The following is a 27,817-nucleotide window of genomic DNA, read 5'->3' as shown; positions in this document are numbered from 1 at the left end:
GCAATGCTGAGGTTAAAGCACTCTTCACGCGGGTAAATTTATTTTGACTAACAGGATGACTAATTGGTCTGTTGGCGAAGCGACAGGTAGGCTCCACTAGTCTAACAAATAGAACAAGTCTTTCAATCCTGGCAAACTTCAAATATCGTTTGACATATCCTGCTATATATAATTTTTGGCCCTATCTCGCAATGCTGAAGAATCACTTTAAAAATCCTCGTAACCGGATCCGTATCTTCACCAAAATCTAATCAATTTGTCCCTGTCACACACCCAACCTGTCCACCAAATGTTGTCCGAATTAATCAATAACTTTTTGAGATACCCTGCACCCAGACAGACAGACAGACAGACAGGGGTGAAAACATAACCGAGGTGGCGGAGGTAATTATACTAGATTTTTGCATCCATTGGTAAAAGGAAGATCGTCTGAACGAGCGTGTGCGTGTGTGTGTGTGTGTGTGTGTGTGTGTGTGTTTTTGCTTGCATGTGTGCGTGCATGCGTGTGTCATATCCACTGCCGTTGCCAGCTTGTACCAACACTAAATTGTACAAACTCGGCACCTTTACCCCTTCACCCAACCACGCCCATTCACCCCTTTACCCCACACTTATAATATTCACAATACCATATTCACTGCCAGCTGGGGGTGACGGACCCGCTGTCTGTTCTTCTTGGTTGGAGCCGAAGAATGCCGGAGTTGATGCAGTTCTTGAAGGAAGTCGTTGAATGGGTTGCTGAGCACGGAACACGATTACTTTAGAGGGATTATCGGGTAGTAAACATTCATCTAAAAAAAAACTGCATAAAAAACAGTTGTGCATCTTCCACCCAGTTTCTGCTTGGTTACTCCTCAAGTATAGAAGGGATTGACATATAGATAAAAGTAGATTTTGTTAGAATCGGAGAGCATTTCGGAAGTAGAGGGGTTTGCCAAGAGATGTGGTGGTAGTAAAGTTCAGTTCAAAAAAGGAATTGGGTAAAAAGGCCGAGAGGTTGCTAGAATAGATAAATACCGGTGGCTAGGGTGAGTAAGCAGAAAGGAGTGTGTGTATCCATATTTTGTGCCATATGGTGCAAGTGCTTGTGTAAGAACTTGCCGTGATGCAAGTGCCTGTGCTGCCATGTGAGTTCTGTGAGTGCTTGTGCTGCGACGGACGCGATTGTTGCGAGTGCTTGTGCCATGCGAGTACTGCGAGTGCTTGTGCCCTGACGCGCTTGTGATAGCTGTGAGCACTTGTGCTGCGACATGATTGCTGCGATGTGATTGCTTGTGCTGCACCTCAAGTCCTGCAATGTGAGTATTGTGAGCGCTTGTGCTGCGACATGATTGCTGCGACATGATTGCTGCGATGTGATTGCTTGTGCTGCACCTCAAGTCCTGCAATGTGAGTATTGTGAGCGCTTGTGCTGCGACATGATTGCTGCGACATGATTGCTGTGATGTGATTGCTTGTGCTGCACCTCAAGTCCTGCAATGTGAGTATTGTGAGCGCTTGTGCTGCGACACGAATGCTGCAAGTGCTTGTGCTGCAAGTGCTTGTGCTGCGAATGAGCACTGCAAGCGTTTGTGCTGCTTGCACTGTCACCTTTAACCCCATGTTAACCCCGTGCACGCACTGTCAGCTTTAACATGGTGCACGCACTGTCAGCTTTAACCCCGTGCACGCACTGTCACCTTTAACCCCGTGCACGCACTGTCACCTTTAACCCCGTGCACGCACTGTCACCTTTAACCCCGTGCACGCACTGTCACGTTTAACCCCGTGCACTCACTGTCACCTTTAACGCGTGCACTCACTGTCACCTTTAACGCGTGCACTCACTGTCACCTTTAACCCCGTGCACGCACTGTCACCTTTAACCGCGTGCACGCACTGTCACCTTTAACGCGTGCACGCACTGTCACCTTTAACGCGTGCACGCTGTCACCTTTAACGCGTGCACGCTGTCACCTTTAACGCGTGCACGCAGTCACCTTTAACGCGTGCACGCACTGTCACCTTTAACCCGTGCACGCACTGTCACCTTTAACCCGTGCACGCACTGTCACCTTTAACCCGTGCACGCACTGTCACCTTTAACCCGTGCACGCACTGTCACCTTTAACCCGTGCACGCACTGTCACCTTTAACCCGTGCACGCACTGTCACCTTTAACCCGTGCACGCACTGTCACCTTTAACCCGTGCACGCACTGTCACCTTTAACCCGTGCACGCACTGTCACCTTTAACCCGTGCACGCACTGTCACCTTTATCCCGTGCACGCACTGTCACCTTTAACCCCGTGCACGCACTGTCACCTTTAACCATGTGCACGCACTGTCACCTTTAACCCCGTGCACGCACTGTCACCTTTAACCCGTGCACGCACTGTCTCCTTTAACCATGTGCACGCACTGTCACCTTTAACCCGTGCACGCACTGTCACCTTTAACCCGTGCACGCACTGTCACCTTTAACCCGTGCATGCACTGTCACCTTTAACCCGTGCACGCACTGTCACCTTTAACCCTGTGCACGCACTGTCACCTTTAACCCTGTGCACGCACTGTCACCTTTAACCCGTGCATGCACTGTCTCCTTTAACCATGTGCACGCACTGTACACTGAATGCTCTGAAATGGAGCAGGCTGTTTTTGAAGAGATGTAAATACCTGCGTCACTCATGGCATTTTTTTTTTTACACATTCATGGAACTCTAATAAGTTTGTTTTGTGTTCTTTCTATAAATTTAACTTATTAACGACGAAAAAGATTTTTTTGTCGGTCTGAGTGTGATCCAAAAATCGACATTTATCAACAATGACCAATAAGAACCGAATTCTGCCAAGCCGAGACATGAGTAGCACAAGAGAAACAATCACACAATCAATGGAGTTACCTCTCCGTGGAGGGCTGAAGGAGTTGCTTTAGGGGATGTTGGTGTATGGAATCTTGGGGTCTGAGGTAGAAGATCCGGCCACGCCTCATGAACTCCACCACGAATTTGCATTCCACCATGCACTTGTTCCTGTGTGCAGTTTGGATTGTAAATGTAGGAAAGGGAGGCTCCAACATGAACGACCACCGTATTAGTGGCACATCACGTCCTTTCTCACCTTGCCGGAGAACGACCCACCCTTCCTTGAGAAGGGTGACGGTCTGCTGGAGGCACCCACCTTCCCTGCAATGTGTCTGCTTACAAAAACAAGGTACAAAACCACAACGTCAAACTCATAAGCCATAAGCCTTCGGTTGGGTGATTTTTCCAGTATCAGGGTTTTGCTTTCAATGAACTCCATTTGCATTTTTATTCCACTCCGCCTTATCCTGATGGTCTTCTTGTGTCCTACTATTAAAATGTTTAAGAGTGATCAACTAGACACATAAGCTTTTGCATAATTGGATTTGATTGTTACTAATTTAATTATTATATTATATCACACCAGAAGTTGCTTCTCCTATGGGAGTACATGATCATAATATAGCGTTATGGTTTCCTAAGGACGAGGAAAAAAAAAAAAAGACAAAAAAGGTTTGTTAAGAGAATTGTTCATCCTATGCCCTACCAGATCTGGGTACAAGTCCCCCAAAAGTTCCAGATATGCAGATAAAATTTGATGTTCTCTCTCGGTTTGTAAAAACAGCGTTTGGCAGATACTGTCCCTGTAAGGTAGTTACATTACGCAATGCAGATAAACCCTGAATGATGCCCGAAGTCAAGAACATGATAAAAACATCGCCAGAAAGCGTTTGTAAATGGTTTAACAACTGGTGATGTTACCGGAATGTAAGAAAATTGCTCAAGCAAAAACTTTTTTTTAATGACAATTCCCTTCGAGATCTGAGAACGGCTGCTCCATCAAAATGGCATCGAGGTATCCAGCTACTTGCCAGCAAATTACAGATACGTTCTGCTATCTCTGTTCGCACACTTCCTGAAGGGACAGACGAGGAAATAGCTAAAGCTATTTATCATGATTTTTCCTCGATGTCCCAAAGTCGATCTCCTCTAATGGCGGAGGAACTTCCTGTCTAATGGTGAACAAAACCCAAGGAAACTTCCAGCTATAAAGACACCTCAAGTTCAAGTTTGGGAAATGTACTGTGAGTTGAGTCAGACCAGTATTATGAAAACAATTGGTTTTGATGATGTACCAAATACTTTTATCCTTTAACTTTAACAAAGAATATGTAATAATATCTAATAAACAAACAAATAATCTTTAACAAATAATATCCTTTAACTGATATTTTCAACTTATCACAAGGACAAGGTAAGGTTCCTCAGGTTTGGAAGGATGCAGTTGTTGTTCTGATACTGAAGAAGTCAGCTGTTGGAAGGAAGTTAAGACCGGTCTCCTTGACATCTCGGTGTGCAAGAGTATGCGAGGGATTCATTGTAAATGGATGCAGCAGTCCGATATTTCAGCTACTATTGACCATGACCAGTATGGGAGTATCATGGGGTCTTCAATCACACGGTGTTCATTTGAAATGTTGCATGAATTTTATAAGGGCCTTGATAAACCAGAAACAGTGGGTAATTTTATTGTTACTGCTTTTTCAAATTCCTTTACGAAGTGGATTGAGTTGGGTGTTAGAAGCGAGCTTATGCCACAGGTTGCTGAATCCACTAGAGGTGATGTTCACGCACGCACGCACACACACACACACACACACACACACACACACACACACACACACACACACACACAAACCATGGTATTGTGCGTTTGTCTGTCTCCTGTTTGTGGCGGCCGCCTCCTGTGCTGCATTTGAAAAGTTGCCGATTGGTTATTTTGCATTTTCATTTCACTTTTCTTGATTATTACAAACTTGGTTATTAAAATATCGTTGGTTATTACAAACTTGTATCCGGAAAAATAAAAATAAAACTTTGCCGTTTCTTGGATAATTGTTTTTGAGATTTCCAAGAACTAGTCTCGTTGGTTCAATGGCGAGAGCGTCTGTTTTGAGTCTGGGAAGTCGGTGGTTTGAACCCCGGCCGAGCCATACTAAAGACCCTAAAAATAGTATTTGGTGCTTCCTTCTTTAATGCTCAGCATTTAAAAAGGATAGAGTACAGACAAAAAAAAGCATAGGTTGACTAGCATTGTGCAGGCTTTATGGGCCTAACGGCCACCTCGTGTGTTGAAGTTCTTCGTCAGAGAACTCATGATAATTTGCTTTTTGAACCAATTTTGTGTGTAGATTAATCATTCTTGAGGAAATTTATCTTTATAGTGTTTGTAACCAACACCCATAGTCACGTGTTTCCTGCTTTAAAGCACATGCTGAAAATCAAGATTACTGCAAACTAGATAACAAAAATGGAGGAACAACAAATAATCCTAATATTTCTGATGAACTATAACAACAAGGCCTTTGAAATGTATAGAATATTGTCTGCACAGTTTGGGGATGACTGCATATTAAGATTTTAGATAAGTTTGGTTATAAGCAAAGCTCCAAGTCAAATGTGAACGGCACTCGTACATGGGATAGCAATGCTACAGGATGTCTCACTCACCCCATGCTGGCTGCATGCAAATTCCAACTGTTGTTCTAATTTACATTCGATCGATGCAGGAATATAAGCTAGCACCAGGCCAACAGCTGAGATATGCTGCCACTCCTTTGTAATGACATAATTGCACCACGCCAAATTATAATATACAGGATTAAAAACAAAAACGAGAATATAAGAAAAACAAAACAATACCTGAGTTCTTTGATGCCACGGACAGGAATTGTACCATCTTGTGCCATCTGCTCATTGTCAGAATCTTCGCTGGATGAAGAGTACTGTGTATTACGCCCATTCAGCTGAAGGAGGAGAAAGGAAATGTATGCGTAGCAGGTGAGATGTTTGAAGAAGAGGGAGGCACTGCATTTACCAAATTTGCACTCTCCTCAAATGAACAAACACCAAATAACTCTGTAGATTTCAGGTACGTATCGGCCTTCGCAAATGGACAATCGGCAGAGTTGTCACATAGTGTAGAGAAAAAGCAAGAAGTAGGAAAATCGAGGAAAGAAAGAAAAATTCACTGGGGTCATCAACTGTTACATCAAATCATTGGAATTTCATCCCCTTAACCTTGTTATCTCAATGATGGCAGGTTCACAATAAATGTTAGCCCCTAGCGGTGCCCAGTCTCAGGTCTTAGAGAGAAGAAAAACAGGAAAGGTGAAAGTGAATATTTCTCATGAGCCAACAATGATTTTGATGACTGTTATGATGAAAGAATCACAAGGCTAACGAAATTCCTCAATATTCTCCTTTTCATAGCATGACTAAAATATTTTAGACTTACTGGGTTTCTGCTGCCTTTTTCTTTTCCCAACCCAAAGGTCTCAAAGATCTCAGGCAGGCCTTCCAGTGGTGACCCGGTACTCATACCTGGTATTTAGAAGAATGAAAAGTTCCAGCATCATAATTTCAGAGATAACACAGTGCGGAAAGTCCTACAAGCATCAAGATTGTCAGTGCGTGAAAATGTGACAGAGTGTGATCAACTTATCATAAAGGTATGATACTATCATGTGCATATATATATTATGTATATATACAGGGTGAGTCAAAAGTAGCGCCCGATTTCTGTATATATATATATATATATATATATATATATATATATATATATATATATATATATATATATATATATATATATATATATATATATATTTCTGTCAGTTGATTGTTTGTTTGACATTTGTATTACAGTGTACAAGAAGCTAGAAATAAATGAATGACATGTTTATCTAACCATTTATTCGGGGGAAAATTATTACGGAAGTATACCAAGCGAAGGGAAGTGAAGCCAAGAAAAAAGGGGAAAAGGGAAAAGTTTCCCGGAAAGTGGATCGGCCGCCTCGGTCCGATCGAGTGGCCGGCACGCTCCCCAGACCTTACACCTCCAGATTTCTTTCTTTAGGGGCTCATGAAAGACCTTGTTTATCGTGAAAAGCCTCGTACCATTCAGGAATTGAAGGCTCAAATCACTGCAAAGTTTGAGGAAATTGATCGAGCTTGTACACTTGTACACAAAATCGAGCTTCAAACTGAGCAATCGGGGGAGAAGGGCCTTGGTAACGGAGGTGACCAAGAACCCGATGGTCACTCTGGCTGAGCTCCAGAGATCCTGTGTGGAGATGGGAGAAACTTCCAGAAGGACAACCATCACTGCAACACTCCACCGATCTGGGCTTTATGGCAGAGTGGCCAGACGGAAGCCTCTCCTCAGTGAAAGACACATGAAAGCCCACAGAATCTTGTTTCTCACAGTCTGAGAGTCCTTTAGGTGCTTTTTTGCAAACCCTGAGCAGGCTTTTATGTGTCTTTCACTGAGGAGAGGCTACCGTCTAGCCACTCTGGCAGTGATGGTTATCCTTCTGGAAGTTTCTCCCATCTCCACACAGGATCTCTGGAGCTCAGCCAGAGTGACCATCGGGTTCTTGGTCACCTCTCTTATCAAGGCCATTCTCCCCCGATTGCTCAGTTTGGCCGGGCAACCAGCTCTCGGAAGAGTCCTGGTTGTTCCAAACTCCTTCCATTTAAGAATTATGGAGGCCACTGTGCTCTTGGAAACCTTCAATGCAGCAGTTTTTTTTTTGTAGACTTCCCCAGATCTGTGCCTCGACACAATCCTGTCTCTGAGCTCTGCAGGCAATTCCTTCGACCTCATGGCTTGGTTTTTGCTCTGATATGCCTTGTCAGCTGTGAGACCTTATATATATATATACAGGTGTGTGCCTTTCCAAATCATGTCCAATCGATTGAATTTACCACAGGTGGACTCCAATCAAGGTGTAGAAACATCTCGAAGATGATCAAGAGAAATGGGAGGCACCTGAGCTAAATTTCAAGTGTCATAGCAAAGGGTATGAATACTTATGTCAATGTGATATTTCAGTTTTTTCTTTTTTTTATAAATTTGCAAAACTTTCTAAAATCCTGTTTTCTCTTTGTCATTATGGGGTATTGAGTGTAGATTGATGAGGGAAAAAATGAATTTAAACGATTTCAGCATAAGGCTGCAACATAACAAAATGTGAAAAAAGTGAAGGGGTCTGAATAGTTTCTGAATGCACTGCATATATAGACCAGCCGAAAGCACCCGGCGTTGCCTGGGTTTTCTTTGAATGAATTTACTACTATAATTCAGCTTTTACTCGCGGCCGTGGAAGATTGACTACTATAATTCAGCTCAGCTTTTAATTGCGAAATGGGCCCAGCCCGGCCGAGGCGGCCTTGACCGGCCTCACCACCGAGCCTATAACCTTGCTGGGGCCAGTCCCGACATTTTTCGGTCTTTTTGAATGAATTTACTACTATATATTCAGCTTTTACTCGTGGCCGTAGAAGATTGACTACCATAATTCAGTTCAGCTTTTAATTGCGAAATGGGCCCAGCCTGGCCGAGGAGGCCTCGACCGGCCTCGCCACCTAGCCTATAACCTTCCCAGGGCCCGTCCCAACATTTTTTATTTTAGAGGTTTCCTCCTATCTTTCACCGTTCAGGAGATTGGCGCATGCAGACAAACAAACAAACAAACAAACAAAAACTTTTTAAATATATATAGATAGATAGAAGAAAGATATATATATATATATATATATATATATATATATATATACTGAGACGCAATAGAAACTTATCACTTTTTCGATCTTAAATTACCAGTAATCACAATGCACAAATGTAATATGTGCACTTATTTTGGCAAGTCAGTATACCCCCTACAGACAAATCGGTCACACATGGTCACGTGACCTTTGAGTCGTTCTCTTCATGGCCCAGGTGCGTAACACTTGCTTTGACCATTAGCGATTGCTCAAGGGGTATGTGATGATTTTAATTAGCAGCACGTGATGTCTGGATATTGGCCTTATAAATGCCAGTGCATTTTGTTACGGCCCAGGATTCGGGTCCACAACAAGGGGGTTAGCCTCCGTTCCCTCCCGAACTTACTGGACGTGCGGCTGCCGTGCACGAATAACTTTGTACTTCGGCAGGTTGCGAACCAGCAACTACGTATGCCAATTGGTCCGTCGCGCGATGGCTTACCTGTACCACATGACAGTCGCAATCGGGGAACGTACCTACGTACCTTCCCTCTGGCGGTGTACCACTTTATTTTGTTCCTGGATGGAAATTTAGACGGCTGAGCGAAACCGATGGTACCCGCCGGGCTTACGCTAATTTTGTTACAACCAATTGCTACTCTGGGTGGGAGCAATGGTGGACTAATGGAAGAAAGGACATGCACGGACAGAGGGAAAAGGAAATGTTTAACGATTTGATTTATTTACAAATATTTACAGTGCAACTTTTCAATAGGAAAGAAAAAAGGACGAGGAGGAGGAACTTAGCTTATCCTACACCTTAATACGATTACAACAAATAAACACTACATGGGCCCAGCACACATTCATGGGGGAGGGGGAGGTTAAAACAAATGTCTCTCCTTGTGACGGCCTTTGTCTTGACCTCACCAATGAGCACCTGGCCGGCAAACAGCAGTCCCCAACTCGAGCAGGTGAGAAGTGTCGGGAAGCGTGCAGAGCGAGTGCATCGGGAACCATGCAGAGCGAGTGCCAGGGACACGTGGAGTAAGCACGTTGTGATCTCGTGCAAGGTAAAGTGAGTGTCGTGCACACGTGCAAGAATGAAACCGGCCAAGTGAGTGAATCACATGCAGACGCAAGGCGAACAGTGTCCCGGATCGAAGAGAGAGTACAGGCTCCCTTCCAGGCTCCCGATTGGTCGAGATTGTCACTCGGCCCCCACAAGCTCCCCTGGAGTTCCTCAGGCCCTGATTTGTGCATATCCCAATGGTCTTTGGTCTGTCTCCTGTCCTTTAGACTTTAAATCAATCTGTGGATGCAATCTTTGTGCATCTGCCTGGTAAATTATCCCTCACGAGTGGAGGGCCTATCTTTCCCCTCCCCAACGCATAAAGACATACTAACCTGAAATAAGGGGAAGGGGCTAAGATAATGGTCTGCTATGAAATAACTATTCTAAGGGACCTATATGATGGTCGCCATTACTTCTCAGTGGTTTCCCAAAACCTTAACAATATATATGCATATGACTATAAATATCTATATAAATATCTAAGTGACTATAAATAGCCCTTATTAGCCCCACTGCAGCACGTCAAGTATGAGGCCACAGGTTTTTTTTAATCGCTTCCATGTTTCTTTATTTATTTAGCATTGAGCTCAAGTGTCTGTCCAGGCCGTAACATTTTTACCGATTGAGCCTTTGTCATCAAATCTTCAACAAACATTTATTATGTGAACATGGAGAACAAATTAATAAAATGTACAATTCTTTTTAAACTGTCGTTTTCACCAAATTTAGTTTGAGTACAAAGAGGACGAGGACGGGCTTTGCATTTTGAGATGCTTTCTAGTTAAGTGTTGCAACAATCACCTCCAAGCTGGTGGTTGCTTAACGGATGAAATGGTTGGCCATATAGCCATGTTAATGAAGTTCAAACCCTAGCCATGCCAAAAGAACACAAGGCGGGTTGACTCAACTTTTCATCTGAGGTCCGCGAAATGAGTATGAGATTACTGGGAATGAGCCTTCTTTTCTAAATGCAGACATCATTTACCCTCTTATCTTCAAATATGGCAACTATGTATTTTACAAATATGTAATTTATAAAAATTACAAATATGTAATTCCTTTGTCTAACCGTTCCTCTCTGCCATAGTCAACCATTTACAAACACGGCGCATCAACCATTTACCCTCTGTCATTCCATGAGACTAAACCTCAGTTTTACTTTTTTTTAAACAGCATAAAAATATATTTAAGAAGCTAGGACTCACTTCGACGCTTGATAAGCACTTCCTCTTGATTGCAGGGTAAATCCTCCGAAGCACCTCGCTGCCGCAAGAAACCTGCATTACGTTTACTAGACACATAGCACGATGTGAACAGTCAAGACGGCATTAGGGTCAAAATTTACTTTGTAAACATCCGTAGATCATTGATTGGATGAAAAGTGTGCCGATTCGTGCCAGCCTGATCCTCTGGTTGTCTTATTACATAAGTCAATTCAACATCTCACCTGGCATCGTCCTGCAGCTTTGATAATGCATTGCTCTGTGGTGTTGCCATGGCTTTGCGAACACAATGGCTCTGTCAAACAACACAAGAGCAAGATAAATTTGTTTCTATACAAACAGTTTTTCAAGTCCTCCTAAGGCATTCATCCGAGAAGTTAACTAAAGTGCATGAGGGTAACTGTACGCTTTCTTCAACCGGATGCTTTGCACAGCCTTCAACCGGATGTTTCATCCCAATTCAAACTCTTTCACAAACCTTAGCAGGTAGTTCAGGTGGGATTACCGCTGCTGCCCTTGGTGGTAGAGGTTGTGGAGATCTCGGGATAGGCACAGAAACTGAGCGCGTGATCATTGGGTGGTGACGTGGCTGATTGGGTGTCGGTAAGAATTTTTTTCCATTCATCTTTGAACGATCCTCCACCTGTAGAGATTATACTTCTGGGAGAAGAGCTTTCAGCATTTTCTGAACAATAACAAAAAGGGATTGTGAATGCACACGTACATTCTTTTTTTTGGGGGGGATACAAGATTGAGGCTCGTGTAAGAGCTAACATCAATCACAAAAAAAACGGACACACAAAACATACAAAAAAGGAAGCGGGAGACGAGATGGGGAGAGAGGGGGAAGCACACAAGTACAACAGGAGAGAACAGGGACATCGGGAGATCTGTGGGAGGGAGAGGGCTTGGGGGCAGGAGGCATGGGAAGGCGGGGGGGGGGGGGAGGGGGAAGTATAAAACACATGGACACTACTGGAACTTCCAGGAAAGAAAAAAGTCGGTATTTCAAAAAAAAGAAGCAGTGGATTTGGGGTGAATTTTAGGGTCAAAATTTTCGGATGACATGTCGCATATAATACCACATTATTCACACCTGCTTCGCCCACGCTGGCTTCTCTTTCACACCGGCACGTGTGGCAGGGCCTTGTACAGGTGACCGATCCTGAAAGATATTGTGAAGGGCATTTTCGCATTCTTTCACTATACGGTCATCCTTGTTCTCACTCTAAGAAAGAAACGACAGTTAATGCTTAACATTTCAATTCAAAGAAGTCCTAACATTCAAAAAAAACCTCTCTCAACTCATATGTAATAATTTAATAAAAATAGGTGTGCTATAGATTTGACAAAATGAGAATCAAACTGAAGAACATTAGATTACAATCACCAGGATTTACATCTTGTGTAAATCACAAGTTGAAAAGTTATCAAATTATCACTTCCTTATAAAAGCCGATGACTACTTTCTGTTGAGATTTTTTTTGGTTTACCACCACACTATAAACTAGATCAGCACTCGGTGGAGCGCATACCTCTGGCCAGGCTGAAAAGTTTACATTTTGTATCACATTGATAGGTCGGATCTAGATCCAGAGCTCAAAAAATGTAATTGGCTTGTTCTTATGGCCTACCCAACTCATCCACCAACTTTCGTCCAAATCGGTCCATAACGTTATGAGATATCGTGCTATACATCGTTTTGGCCCTATCTCTCAATGGTGAAGAATCACTTAAGAAATTAAATAATTCTCATATCCGAAGCCATATTCAGATCTTCACCAAAATCGAATCTATTTGTCCTTGTCAGACACCCAACCGGTCCACCAAGCTTCGTCCAAATCGGTCCACAACTTTTTGGGATATTGTTTTATATGGTATATAGTTTTGGCCCGATCTCTCAATGTTGAAGAATCGCTTAAAACATTTTTTAAATTCTCGTATCTGGATCAGGGTTCAGATCTTCACCAAAATTGAATCAACTCTTCCATGTCACACATCCAACCTGTCCACCAATTTTTTTGGTTTTTTAAAAACCTTTTGAGATATCCTGGTCACAAACAGACAGACACCTTCGGTGGTGGAGGTAACAAATTATTTTATAAATAAATCCATTAAGAAAGAAATCACAAGTTGTAGTTACCAGATTATCACTTCCTTATAAAAGCCAATAATTATTTTCTGTCGAGATTTATTTTTGGTTTAGTACAATTTCACCGACAAACCAGGCCATCAAGCCCCCCTCACCTTCCCATATGTCAAACTATTATGTAATGAATCTAATATTAAGGTCGCCTTTAAAGTGTGTCCTGGTAGTTGCGTCCAAAAAGAAGTTGGACAAACCTGCTGGATGGTGACGGCTGGGGGCTTTGCCCCACCAAGGACCAACCATTCCTTTTGTTGTATCCGCTGGAAATCGCGCATCAGTGTCGAATCTGTTCCACGTGCCAGGGAGCTAGGGACAGACCAGTGGTATACCCTCAGGTACTGCAAGCAGTGGCATGAACAACACGTGACCACAGGTATTACAAATACAACTTCCACCCTTATTGGAAGATGTTTTTTAAAAATAAATCCACAAAATGTTTTTTTTGCAAATGTTTGCTCTTCCAAATATGAAGTGATACATGTTCACAGCCAGGGAAGTTTTCGGTGTCATCCTTTGAACATTTTATGTTCATTTATTTAGAACAGACTTTGGTTCTTGTGGTTGTGCATCACTGATCAAATAATTCTGGGACATTTGATTAGATTCATGGCTGGAGATTTCATGGGGCGAGTGGCATATCTGGGGGGTCGTTGGGGTGGCTGGGGGCTTGCATGCCTGTACTGGCTGGGGCTGGGGTGGGGGTGGCTAGAGTGGTGAAGTGGTAAACTTCAGCCAATCGGAGCCAGGGACAGTGGTGATTGAGTCAACCAATCGGTGTCGCGGTTACTTAGACATGCTTATAAATGCACTAGTTCTCATCTCTTCTCTTTGGTGAAAACTCTTTGCTGTGAATCACCTTGAAGAGTACAGCACGAAAAGCTTCAGTGTTATTGTCATTCTGTTGTGTTTGTTTTCTTGTATATTAAAGTTCTGTAGTACCAAACATCTGTTTATTTATCTTAAAGGGCACTTCACTTCACTTAAATTCAAATAGGACAGCCAGCTTTATGTTCAGACAGAAAGTATGACGTCCTCCCAGGAGCGTCGAGAGCCAGCCCGGGCACCGAGGCAAACAACCTCGTGTCCCCCACCCCACCCTTTCTCTCTTTTATAACTTTTCAAGGAACTTTCTTTAATAAAAAACAAAAAACTTTTTAAAAAAAATCAATGTGACGATGAGGAAAGGATGATGAGCCGATGAGATTTTCACTGTACTGTTTAAACAAATTACAGGAGAAGCTCGGGCCCCTCAACGGACCCTGGGCACCGAGGCAGCGACCCGCCCTGGGCACCGAGGCAGCGACCCGCCCTGGCCCCACTCTCGACGCCCCTGCGTCCTCCACTTCCTACAATGCTCTGAACAAGGGTGGTAAGTACTGCGGATTTTCTTGTACCTGCCATGGTCATTCCGTGTCTGTCCCTCCTCTTGTTCCTCTTCTCCATCATCCTCACTACCGCTGTAGTCATACGCCTGATCTTCTGTCAGCAACAAAGCAATACAGTTATCACCAGATGTTCTAATCTGATAGCTACACACAGGGGGAAACAGGGATACAGGAAAAGGCTGTTTGACCATCAAATATTTGTTGCATTTAACCTCAATCAATGTGTTTCGTAGACCACCAAAGGTGAGTCGGAAAACACCGAGTTATCTTTGCTTTTTAATTACAGGAGGTGCAATGACAAAAGCAAATTAGATATCTGCGATAGATCACAAAGCGATCGGGAGGCTTAGCCTTGGCCCATGACCCAATGATGGCCATATTTTTTGGCACCACCATATGACCTTGACCAGCAACATTTAGGGATACAGTGTAAATTAGGAAATGTGTCCCCTTCTACAATATACACAAAAAACTCAACATCATGAAAATCGGAGGAACATTATTCAAGTTATGATCAAAAATATTATTTTTTTGTTAATTAGGTCACAATCCAAAAAAAGTAGATGAAGGACACTAATCAAATATCAGGTGCACACCATCAGTGCAGGTAAGCTGTTATGTTGCAAGAACATCTTGGAAGGCCAAGCTGTTTTTGAAATTCCGCATTGGCAAGATTGAGCAATGACAAAAAACACGTTATTTTTCAGATCTCCATTTGAGCTTGACCTTTAACTTGGAGGGTTATGATGTAAATTCAGATCAAATGCGCCTTGCTTTAGGCTGTCCATTAAGGGCAATTTCGTTCCGATCAGACTAACCTTAGTCGAGTTATCGTAAAAAAAAAATGTTAAAATGTCTATAATTGGGTCATCACGGTAAAAACGAGATGGTATTCATAGAATACTTACCCCATGCAAAGGACTTTGTGTGAGCCAACTCTTCTTTAAAGATTTTTTTTTCTTTGATCCAATATGGCTGCCAGACCACGTGACCGATTACATCATAAATTTACATTTTCTAATATAATCATTGCATAGATTATGCCCAAAACATTTCAAATGAAATTCAAGTCAAATTATGATGTCATAATGAAGGCACCAATGACATCATTGTTAACAACACTTATTCCCCAGCGGAGTTCTTTACAATAAGCTACATTTCATTTTTTTCTATGAAGCAGTTTCGTAGATATGGAGGTCCAACCTTTTTCGTTTTTTTCCAAGATGGCTTCATGCCACATGATCTATAACGTCATAATTACCACTTCGAAAAACCTACACAAGTAGATGCAAACTATGGTGAAAAATTTGTGTCAATCGGACCAACGATAGCTGAGAAAATGAATTTCAAAAATTCAGACACGTACGTTCCCGAACGATTGCTTAACCCCACAATTCGCTTCGCGAGCGCGGGGTAATTAGGTCAAGGTCAAAAATTATCTCGACCTGTTGCAAACTTTTTTTCTCATTATTGATACAAATTTTCATTCCAAAAGTCCCAGCCGGGTCGAGGTACAGTTTGGAATTTGGCAGAAAAAAAAAGCGAAAAACCTAAATGGTGGTTTAGTACTCCTAGGGGTGTAAGACTTTGACCATGATGTAAATTAACGTAGAGGAATATGATGTAAATTAAATTTAAATGTGCCTTACTATGGGCTATCCAGCCAGGGCAATTTCATTCCGAACATACAAACTTTAGTCGAGTTATAGTGAAAAATGTTTAAATGTCTGTAATTGGGTCATGACCTTAAAAAAGGTCAATGTCAAAAAATTATGCCAACATAATTTGTATTCCCATTATTGATGCAAAATTTCATTCTGAAGTCCTCTATCATTGGTTGAAAAAAGGAATAAAAACCTAAATGGTGGTTTAATACTCCTTGGGGTGTAAAACCTGACTTTTAACCTAAAGGGGTATAACGCAAATTAAGGTTAAATGCTCCTTTCTCTGGGCTGTCTCCTGAGGGCAATTTCGTTCCGATCGGACAACCTTTGGTTGAGTTTTCGTGAGAAATGTTAAAATATATAATTACGTTGTGACCTTAAAATAGGTCAAGGTAAAATAGGTCAAGGTAAAATAGGTCATCTCCACATACTTTATATTCACATTATTGATGCAAAATTTCATTCTGGAAGTCCAGCCGGTTCTGAGATACAGTTCGGAATGTGATACAGATCGGAAATTGAGTGTTGAGAGTGCAGGAAGAATTTATTTTCTTCCAAATGGTGGTTTCGTACTCCTCGGGGTCTCAGAACTCTGTGGTACCATTAAAAATTAGGAGAGCCAATTGTAGAAACAAACCCTACAACAGCAATAGGCCTTCCCCTGTGCTATTATGGGGAGGCTTAAATAACAATGCAGGGTTCAAATAATACTTTTAAAATACATCTGTCCGGAGTGAACCATTTACCTAACCTACTTGTTCAGACAAGTTGTATTAGCCGGGCCAGAGTTTAGTATTGCTCAAACAAAATGGGATCTTATCTTTACGGTATCAGGAATTGTGACATTTATACACATATTAAAGATTGTGAGTTTTGTGAAGGGGGTTATCCGTATATCTACTGAACACCCCCACACAACTGTGAGAGTGAGCAGGATTGAAGGTAGACCAGATAGTCAGCTTAACTTCTTGCTCAGAAATATAATGTATTCAATGAAGCAAAACTGTCCAATCGGCACCAAGATGACATTTTTAGTTGGATCTTATTCTCTCAGTAATTGAACCCAAAACACACAACATTGAGGTTAGCAGCTTCCACTGAGCTACCTGCCATCCCAATCTTAAAATGACAGTGAAGCGTTCATTAATGTATTCCCACCTGAACTACTGGCTCAAGAAGTAGGTTCAAATCCTATATACCATACATGTTTGACTATTGTCTTGTAAAGTTCTTGTAATTCATGGAGTGTCCACTGATGTCTACCCATGCCTTTGTCTTTCAGGTAATATATCTATAAGTTTCATGTGCGTTAGCTACTGACAAAGTAGGAGGTTGGGTTAGCCCTATTTCCTATGATTTTCATATGTACACACACATACAGAGAGTTTGCATGTTCAACAATTGCCTTGTTGCGGGGGGGGGGGGGGGGGGGGAGGTTGAGGTTGTTCCCATGATTTGACCCTGGGTGCCCCGTCATGTTTGCAGAATTTGGTGGAAATTGGGCCAGCCGGTTTTTATTCTTTTCAGACCTACACACGCATACATGCTGATAATTTATTTGGGGAGGGGGAGGGGGGGGGGGGGAGTCAACTTTTCCATAGATTAATAATTCAGCCATTTACTTATCAATGCCCTTCACTTACCCCCCCCCCCCACCCCCTCCATCCAATCCCCAGGCCCCTTCCCCACTCTTGTCCAGAATGTGATTACACATCACTCTGGCTATTCTCAGAGAGCTGCCTCAATGCCGGCGAGTCTGGCAGTTTACTCAAACAGATGGACAAGGACTGTAAGGAGCCATCTCCCTTCAGGACTCGTCTCCCATATCTACTGCCCTTGATGTTAACTAAGCCTGGGAAGTCTTCCACAGAAACCTGCTCTCTTATGCACAGATTCATCCCATCTCAGTTTTAATTATCCTAGCCCTCTTCCCGTGCATGGTACATTGAATCCTGTGGTGAGGCAGTTGCTCTGAAACACCCTGCCTTCTCTTCCTGGAAGGCTAATCCGGCCAAAGGCAATCTCAGTGCATTCCAAAAGGTCCGCAACAAGTGTTTGTCCACTCTCAGGAGAGCCAGAAAACAACATCTTTCCAACCTTAAGAATGAACTTTCAAACTTGTCTCCCTCTAAAACCTGGTGGCACCTTGTTAAGTCTCTCTCTGGTATATGCCCCCCTTTCATCCCTTCCCTCTCTTCAAATGGCATCACTGCAGATTCTGCCCATGAAAAGGTCGAATACCTCAATTCTGTGTTTGCTTCCAAATATTGCATCCGAAACCCTTCTCTCTCAGGACCCAACTGTTCCTGGATTCTGTCTTTTGCACTTCAGAAGGTTTTTTTCAACCCTCGACTATGACTCCGCTATTGGACCATACGGCACAGCTCATGCGTCTTAAAATCCTGCTCTGCTGCTGTTGCACATCCTCTCTCTGCCCTTTTCACCCTATAATTCAGGCGAGGGCATCTTCCTTCTGCTTGGGAATCTGCTAACATCACGACAACCCCATGACCATAAAGGTGCAAAAACTGATCCCCTTAACTACAGACCAATTATCTTAATTGCCATCATTAGCAAGGTCCTGAAATCCATCATCACAGTTGTGAAATCCTTCCATTTCTTCAACAACCTCATCTCAAATCACCAATTTGGTTTCATACCAGGTTACTCCCCCTTAAGCCTGGTATTGGCATAGCAGTTAAGGTGGCTGGTTTGTGCCCCTATCACGCCATTGAATTAACACCTGTTGGGTTGGCTCAGCCTGTCATCCTTCCGATGTTTGCAAAACGAGTACCAGCTTACTGGGAAGAATGAGTCATCCTGCATCGGAGTGGTGATCCATCCAGGATTGTGCCCAATAGCCTAGGAAACTGCTTCCGCAGCCCTATGCATCTGAAGATGCAAAACGAGTCGTCTTCTCCTTCACTCCATCTTGGACATGCTGCTTTTACTCACCCAACAAAGGATGGAGGCCCTCCATGTCAGACATGAGATCATGACCATCTCTCTGTAAATATCTCATGCTTTTGATACAGTCTGGAATCCTGCCTTACTCTCATAACTCTCTGCATATGGTATCCAATGCCAACTCCACACATTGCTTACTGACTTATTTACTCTCGTAGCCCAAGTGTGGCTTGCAATGGAACCCTTTCATCTCCTCTTCCTGTCAAGGCTGGAGCGCCCCAACACAGTGTTCTGGGTGCAGTCCTATTCCTGATTTTCATAAATGATCCCTCTGAATCTCGGGAAAAATCCTTGTTATCTATATGCTGATGACTCCACCCTCTGCCGTGACATTCCTCATTCTTCAGACAGGCTGATTGAGAAGACTGCAACCTCTTCCCTCTCTTCAGACCTTGGATGGTCAAACACTTGGAACATGTCTTTCAATCCTGACAAATCTCACACTCGTACAATGTCTCTCCGAAAAGACTGTCTGGAAAACCCTCCCATCAACTTTCTCAACAATCCTCTCCAAAAAATTCTGTCATTCATGGTTTTTGGTCTCACTATCTGCCATGATCTTTCCTGGGAAAACCACATTTCCAAGCTGGCCTCCAAAGCCGGTCGCCTTCCTTGGCACACCTGAGCTCCTCACCACATACCAGGCTTTCATCCGCAGCTCAATGGCCTTCATCCATTGGTTCAAAGGCCTTCATACAAGGCCTTTATCCCCTGCTTGATGCGAGTACTGCTTTCCCCTCTAGGCTGACTCCCCTGCCTCATATCTTGCTCAGCTTGATGCCGTGGAAACAAAGGCTTTCAAGATCATTGGAATCTCCCACGATGAAGCTGATTCTATGGGTTTATCCCTTGCCATCAGACTTTGTCTTCAACCACCTCCTTTCTGGTCTTGCACCCTCTGCTCTTTCTGTGCTTTGTTCACCCCCCCACAGGTTTCTGCAGGGCACACATGGTCCACCATCAATCCCATTCTGGTGAAACTCCCAAAATCCAGGATCACTGCTCACCTCCACTCATTTGTTCCTTTCTTTTTCATGACCAAGGAACCAACTTGCACATTCTCTTCAATCTTATTCTTCCCTCCAGTTCTTCAAGACAGCTGTTCACGACCATCTCAGATAGTCCCCAATCCAAAACCATATTTTATACACTTGTGAGCCTCCTCCCCACCCCTGACCCAACCCCAAGCCCTACTCCTTCCAGATTTCCAGTTTTCCTCCTGGGAGTTTCCTTATGTATCCTTCTTGTCCACCTCACGCATCCTCTCCTGACCCCCATTCCTCCCCACATCCATTGTTTGTCCAAGTCTCCCTCTATCTTGGCCTTCAATTCTGCTGTTAGTGAGTCCCCCCTCTCGCTACTGTGCATTTTGTCCTATTGCATCCTGATCCGTTCAGTGTGCTAATACTAGTTCTTCCACGAGCCTCGACTATGTGTACAAAAAACCCCATAAAAGTAGTGATTATGTATTTTGACTCGTATAATATCTATTTACCTGAGCTCTCAAGTCCACAATGTTGCTAAGTTAACTCAAACAATTTATGTTGACGTTGCCATTGCAAATCTTCGCTGAATTGATAAGATTTATACCAAAAGAGACCGGCAGCATTACGACAGCAACACATCGTTAGAGACTTGTTCCGAAGACCAAAACATCCCGTTAGGCACTTATCCAATGGGAAAAGGACAAATACATCGGGCAGTAAATGTTTTTATGCCTCCAGCTCCGCCGACAAAGTCGCCGATATTTTGACTCCCCTGTTTGTTTTTAGGTTGTCCGTCTGTCCGTCCGTCCGTCCATACATACGTCCGTCTGTCCGTCCATCCATCCGTCCCGGTTAAACCTCGTTTTTCTCAGCAACCATATGTCCGATTGAGACGAAACTTTCAGGGTAGGAGTAACACCCATGCAGAATTTTTTTTATGATTATAGTGACGTCATATGTCATGTGGTGTGGTAGCCATATTGGATTAAAAGCAAATAATAAAAATATATTTCTCGGAAACCCCTGAATGGAAAAATTTGAAACTTGGCACATTGTCAAGTACTTCCAATGGGAAACAAAAGCATGATAATGATGACATCATATGTGAAGTGGTATACCAGCCAAAAATGTTTTAATCGAATTCCTTATCCTAAAAATCTGAAATTGCATGCACAATACCCATTTGTATTGAAATATTAAATTTATGACATCATAGGTCACATGGTTTGGCAGCCATATTGGATTGAAGGAAAATATTAAATAATTATATCTCTGAAACCGTTCACCCTATCGATGCGAAATTTTACAAATGTCATCCAACAGCACTCTTGCATAGTTTGAAAATGATGATGTCATAGGTCACATGGTTTGGCAGCCATCTTGGATAGAAAAACAAACCTGATCCGATCAACACGAAACTTCACAAACGTGATCCCCGACCCATACATATGCAGAGTGATGGCATCTACCCATTGCGGGACTATGCGGAGGCATATTGGCGACACAGTCGCATTGTTCTAGTTATACTCTGGGGCCCAACCTTGAATACTACGTCGATGTCGTGTGTGATCTATGTGTTCCAAGAGGCCGGCACGTGTGTGCCTTTCATGCAAGTCGCACACGAACTGGTGTTTCAGCAACTGCTCAGTGTTTGGCCGCCGCGCATAGTTTTTCACCAGACAACTCTCAAGAAATGAGGTGAATCGCTTGGACCTGAGGGTGACAGGTACAGTTAAAAACGTTTTTACCATTTGCAATTTTAAGGTGCAAAAGGTCAAAACGATGACGTTTTAATAAAATTAGCATGCTAATTATATATTAGCCCGTCCCCTGCACAGCAGGAGACACGGTTTTGAAATTATTTCTCTGTGTGTGTGTGTGTGTGTGTGTGTGTATGTGTGTGTGTGTGTGTGTGTGTGTGTGTGTGTGTGTGTGTGTGTGTGTGTGTGTGTGTGTGTGTGTGTGTGTGTGTGTGTGTGTGTGTGTCCGAGCTATAATTTTTTTTTTTTACCATTTGAGCTATTGCCATCAAATTTTCACCAAAGCTTTATCTTACTATAATTCCCCAAATGTCCGTCCGTCTGTCTGTCTGTCTGTCCGTTCGAAGGTACCGCAAAAACAGTTGAACCGATCGCAACAATATTTTGGGTGGGTAATCCTGGGATCTCCAGGAGTAAAATAGGCTATTTAGTTTTTCCAATTTCAGCTTTGGTCTCCAGCATTCTCAGGTTTGGACTCCTGCATAACATTCGCGTTCGCATAATGTTCATTGTGACGATGTTTTCATTGTGACGATATTGTTTTCCCGGGTGCCACACAAAAAGGCTGCACCGATCGCTGCACGGCTGCACCGATCGGACTCTGTGACCTCGGACAAAGACCTTTTATAAGGACACGGGTTGAATCCCTGCTTGAGAGAATTCCAACCCCCTCCCCGCCATCACGGCCGTCTCTCCAACTCACAATCGAGATATGCAGAAAGGACGACCCAAAACCAATATAAACATCATTAAACATCATTCATATATAAGCATAATTAAAAGTAGATAATGACCTCGGCCAAAGTTCAAACGACGTTTAATCTCTACATGAGAGAATTCAACATAGCTATTTAGGCGGTGTATATGCTAACAGCTCGCTGTCTCCATCGATCTTGCCAAGGCCGTAACACCTATCGGCTCAAAATCCTTTTAACTGTTGATTTGGTAGTTTTGACAATGAAGGAAACACGTATCGGGAGTACATACGACATCGGGAGTACTAACTGCACACGTCTTCAGTATCAAGCTTAAATCTCTCATGGCGGATCTGAAGAGCGGATGCTTGGAGAAGTGGTGGGCTACTTCGGCATGAAGGAGGATCAGAAACGTGGACTCCCACACTGCCACATCCTGCTGATACTTGCTCCCGCATGATGTTATTTTCCCGGGTGCCGCACAAACGGCTGCGCCGATCGAGATTTAACAGATGTTTATATAAATCGTTTAAAAGAAAAAAAGCCTTCAATTTCTGATATTTAGCCTTTTCATTTGGACCTCCCGGTTGAAGACCCGCCCATAGGGCAGGTACCGTTGCTAGTTATGATAATACAAACAAGGCAAATTAATAATTTTCCCAAAAGTTAGGTTAAAGTTCAGCGTCACCTAAAATCACTAATTTTCATCCAATTGATCTGAAATTTCAATTTACCATTTGAGTTTTATCACCAAATTTTCAACAAAGCTTTATTATGAGAATATGGAGTAGGCAAATTAATAATTTGGTCAAAAGGTCAAAGGTCAGCATCACATAAAATCGTCAATTTTTAACCATTTCACTTGAAATTTTACGAATTTGCATATTGGGTTACTGAATTGGTTCACCAATCAAAGACTACAAGGCGATTGTTGTTTTTTAGATCAAAAGGTCAAAGGTCAAGGTTGCATAAAATCACCAATTATCACCCGATTGACCTGAAATTTAAAGAATTAGCATATTGGGTCACAGAATTGGTTCACCAATCAAAAGCCAGAAGCTGGATATTTTTTTTTTAGATCTAAAGCTCACTGGTCAAGGTTGCATAAAATAAATTTGCATTTTTTATTCTTTTTGAACTGTTTGCATTATTTTGAGTATATGGAAGAAGAAGAAGATGTCTGAATACAAACAGACGCGGACGGGCTTTGCATTTTCAGATGCTTTCTAGTTTACACCAGTTTTCATTCTTTCAACAAGATCACTGCAAGCCAGAGGGAAAACTTTACCACTTTTTGCTTTTGAGGCGAGGAGGTGGGTTTCTTGGTATGAGGAACAGCGCTCGCATTGGATGGACATCGCACAGGGCTGCACACAAAGCCAAAAAATACACTCCAATTAGCAAGCACTGCATGAAATATTTCATCATGATGATTGTTATCAATGTCCTCCTATGAATGCTGTGAATCTCGAGGTACTGTACACAGAATTCAGGAAGGGTAAAAAAAGTTTGGAGGTTTATACTATGACAGTAAAAATGAAACTGCATGGAGTCACTAACATTACGGACAGTAAAAAGACCATGGTGTGTGAAAGACCATGGACCATGTGCAGGTGTGGAATTTATTTTTATTCACTTAAAAACATCTAAGGTATCCATCACTACAAAAATACTGCTAAGGAAGCTCGTTTAAGAATTTCCAGATTAGGAATACAAAATTTCTCTCAAAGTGGCCATTTTCAATAACTACGGTCATATTGGGAGTCGGGACACCATGTCTGTCTGTCATTCATTCATCCTTACTTATTATAAAACAGAGAATTTAAAAATCAATGTGGTTCCTAAGATGGTCATTTCTGGGTCTGCCAGTCATTGGTTTGCGAAGGTCCACTTACGTGGCACTCCTTCGGCCATCTCAATCCCCGTTATTCCCAGCGACCACAGGTCACTCTGGAAGAGGGAGGAATAACAGCGAGACATTTCCCTCAGTCCACATTTGTATTTCAAATGTAATTGTTTAATTGTACATGCCATCTTGCATCGCCACTTACAGGTTGTCATAACATGATCACATGATTCAATCTATAAATTAGAAGAAATCTCTAAATTAAATAATTATTTATTGATAAAATATATCTTATCAATAAGTTTGCCATATATGCAAACAAAATAATATTTAAACAAAAAAATGATCATTATTATTACTATAAATAAATGCCTTTTTGTTTTATTTTGGTGGAGTCGGGGCGGGAATGAAGGCAAACCCTCCTACAGAAATCACAACCACTACAAACGTATACTATCACTCCTCAACATGCAAGCTACCCATAAGTCCTGCCAATATTCCTGTAGCCCTCTATCTGGAATACTTCCCGGTACCTATCAAATTACAATTGAAACCTATCTACCGTTTCTGCTGCCACTACCTTTCCAGGGAGACCATTAAATGCATTAACTACTCTCTGAATGAAAGGCCCTAGCCTAATTACTACGCTAACTCTCCTCTTCTTTATTTCCAGGCTCAACTGCTAGTCCTGTCAGTCTATTCTGCTAAAAAAACACTTCTTCTTGACTTATTTGTCAATATCCTTTATTATCTCAAACATATTGTTGCGTCAGACAGCCCCCGTTAACACAGGCCAGAGGCCGTCTGCGCCATCATCTTTGATCCCATGAACGCCTGGCTTGTGGTGTGCCGGCCAAACAAACAGTCCGTGGTTGGTCCCTTGAAGTGCAAAGTGCTTTCCTGGTTTCCTTTTGTGCCCAAGTCCTCATTTGGCCCCACCCACTAACAGGAGGTTTTTTACACAGCAATATTATCCCTAGCTATATGGTCTATAAATTACATACGCTGCCTCCTCAGCATCATGTTTAACAACAAGACTTTGACATTTTTCCCGATATATGGCAATCTAACAGACCTGAAACATACGGTCCATACTATAATTTTACTGCTTTTTGACCCCCCTTCCACTTAATATTTACCAAATCCTCTCATCAATCGCCTCCTTTCTCATGTATAAAGTACGAGCAGAAGTACCCGGCGTTGCTGGGCGGGGGAGGAGGGGAACGGGAGGAAAGGGGGAGGGGAGGGGGAGGGGGCGAAGGGGAGGGGATGGGGGAAGGGGAGGGAGGGGATGGGGGGAAGGGGAGGGAGGGGATGGGGGGAAGGGGAGGGAGGGGGAGGGGGGAAGGGGAGGGAGGGGGAGGGGGGAAGGGGAGGGAGGGGGATGGGGGGGAATGGGGAGGGAGGGGGGTTCATTTATATGCTGGTGGGTGAATGTGGCGTTCATCCTGTTTCTGCGTTGTGTGATGCCGAACAGGAAGAAGAAGAAGCCGTACTACCAACTTCGTACACTTCCGGAATGGTTTGATTTATTTGTGTTCAAATGTCTGGTGATTGCTTTGTATTTATTTATGCGAATGTGTACTTGTATATAACTGTCATTAATTTTAAATGCTTAGGCACTATTGAGTGATAATTCTTTTTTAACTCCAAAAAAACGATTTTTTTCAAATTTGTTTTTTCTTTTTTTGCCTAGAACACTCCCAGACACTCACTGATGGACCTCTGGAAGTTTGACGAAGATCCGTTCAGCCATCTCTGAGAAAAATGGCGACACAGACAGACAGACAGACATCTCTCTTGTATCGTAGATTGTCTCGTTCAGCCATTCCACATAGCTTAGTCCAGCTAAGGCCGGAATCAATATGGTTGTGCCGCGCCGGTTTATTTTCAATTTAAACCCTATTCACAATATCATTAATATTTGTCCATCTCTGTTACTTTTCCAAATGATACTTTTGCTCACCCGATTGTCGTAGACAGATTCCTGGCTCACATTGCAGGCAATCACCTCTGGAGCCATCCAGTACGGCGTGCCGATGAATGTGTTTCGTCGGCCCATCGTTCGGTCCAGCTGCGCACTCACTCCAAAATCCACTGGAAGAGGAAAGGGATGAGGGCAGAAAAATAGAAATAACCAGGGCAATAGTTGCTGGTGAAACTGATGGAAGGTGCATCATGGGATTTTTTATGATCTCACCGAGTTTCACTTCGGCCTTGTCTGTCAGCAGCACGTTCTGCCCTTTGATGTCGCGATGGATGAGGCGGTGCGAGTGCAGGTGAGCCAAACCCTAAGGGCAAAGCAATGTTAATTAAATGCAATTACTTAATGTGTGAAAAGCTCAGGTTTGAGTTGCGATACCATTAAGCTGTAATTCAACTGTTGAGCACGCCATTTTACAAAGTTGATGTTAAGCCAAATGTCACATCGGTGATCAAGCGGAAGGAAAAGATTCCATTGTATCCTTTGTGACTGTAAGGTTTTGGACCAGTGTCTCCAGATAAAGTCCATGTTCTCTCTTGGGGTCAAGATGGTTGGTGACAACTCATCTCATCAGGACAACTACCCCAACGGCTTTCAATGGCTTCATTAATGGTGAACCTTCAAAAGGATATTATATCCTTTATCCCATACAAAGGACGTTTAGTTTCTTCCCCCAGAATCTACCTTTAGCAATAATATCTTTATGACCTTGACTGTGCATGATGCGCATAATAATTGTTTCAGAATGATCTATTTATTTGCGTAACAGTTCTCCCAGGTAAATGGAGCTTTAACACTGATTGTGTGCAGGACAATTTGATCATCTTCTTGACCCACGGGTCCTGGTTGCATTTAAATCCTAATGACACATCAGTGTACTTGAAATAAAGTGTAAGGAGATTATGACACAATGGACAAAGCAACGTAGTTACAGTATGAACACTGAACAGGGTGCGTAAATTGTAACAACAAAGACCTCCCTCCCTCTAACAAACAATGTTTGATGAACTATGTTTTTAATTAAAGGTTTTACTCCCGAATTTTTGCATTATACAAATCTCAAAGTAATTTATTGTACACCGCTCCTTTCCTGTAGCATCTTTCGGCGCTGCATGACGTCATCGCCGGGCACCTAAGGAGGCCGGCGATGACGCGCCGAAAGGGAGTACTCAGTTTTCACTCGTTTGTTACTTGCAAAATCGAAGATTTTTCAAGTATATTGGTTTGTTGCGTTTGTGGTTCTGTCTGTCTGTTTGTCTGTTTGTTTGTTTGTCACCGGCCTACAGGTCACAATTCTAAACCGATCGTCACGAAACTTCACCAAGTTGTATAAGTCGTCCCAATTGAGTAGCCTATTGTTTTTGGGTCAAAAGGTCAACATAGGCCAAAGGTCACCAACTTTGCCAAATTTCTAAAATCCTCAATTTTGAAGAGGACTTGCATATCTGGTCACTGAATTCAACCACCAAGTATTTTTGAGGTCAACATAGGCCAAAAGGTCAACATAGGCCAAATTTCTAAAAT

At 42.7% G+C, this 27,817-nt stretch overlaps 1 protein-coding gene across 11 annotated transcripts in view; it reads right to left on the bottom strand.

Moving 5' to 3' along the window:
* Positions 1-27,817, bottom strand: part of LOC137432446 (traf2 and NCK-interacting protein kinase) — a 100,550-nt gene that overhangs the window by 49,258 nt on the left and 23,475 nt on the right. For 6 of the 11 annotated variants that reach the window (XR_013624301.1, XR_013624305.1, XR_013624302.1 and 3 more), the window contains exons 6-21: positions 26,510-26,600; positions 26,276-26,406; positions 24,359-24,413; positions 23,752-23,830; positions 21,549-21,721; positions 14,401-14,485; positions 13,201-13,312; positions 11,954-12,022; positions 11,336-11,500; positions 11,082-11,152; positions 10,840-10,925; positions 6,305-6,390; positions 5,710-5,813; positions 3,104-3,182; positions 2,887-3,015; positions 630-738 (exon numbers count right to left, since the gene is read on the bottom strand). Coding sequence is in view for 4 of the 11 variants with exons in the window: in XM_068124386.2 (XP_067980487.1) it covers positions 630-738; positions 2,887-3,015; positions 3,104-3,182; positions 5,710-5,813; positions 6,305-6,390; positions 10,840-10,925; positions 11,082-11,152; positions 11,336-11,500; positions 11,954-12,022; positions 13,201-13,312; positions 14,401-14,485; positions 21,549-21,721; positions 23,752-23,830; positions 24,359-24,413; positions 26,276-26,406; positions 26,510-26,600 (1,624 nt within the window). In the remaining 7 variants the exon portion in view is untranslated. The remainder of the gene's footprint in view (positions 1-629; positions 739-2,886; positions 3,016-3,103; positions 3,183-5,709; positions 5,814-6,304; positions 6,391-10,839; positions 10,926-11,081; positions 11,153-11,335; positions 11,501-11,953; positions 12,023-13,200; positions 13,313-14,400; positions 14,486-21,548; positions 21,722-23,751; positions 23,831-24,358; positions 24,414-26,275; positions 26,407-26,509; positions 26,601-27,817) is intronic. The other 5 variants (XR_013624303.1, XR_013624306.1, XR_013624304.1 and 2 more) reach the window with 1 other exon arrangement.

Source organism: Myxine glutinosa, chromosome 8 (assembly GCF_964187855.1).
Source record: "Myxine glutinosa chromosome 8, kmMyxGlut1.1, whole genome shotgun sequence".
In the NCBI taxonomy this organism is placed as follows: Eukaryota; Metazoa; Chordata; class Myxini; order Myxiniformes; family Myxinidae; genus Myxine; species Myxine glutinosa.
The sequence above is the reverse complement of the archived record's forward strand: the minus strand, read 5'-3'. Positions and strand labels throughout refer to the sequence as shown.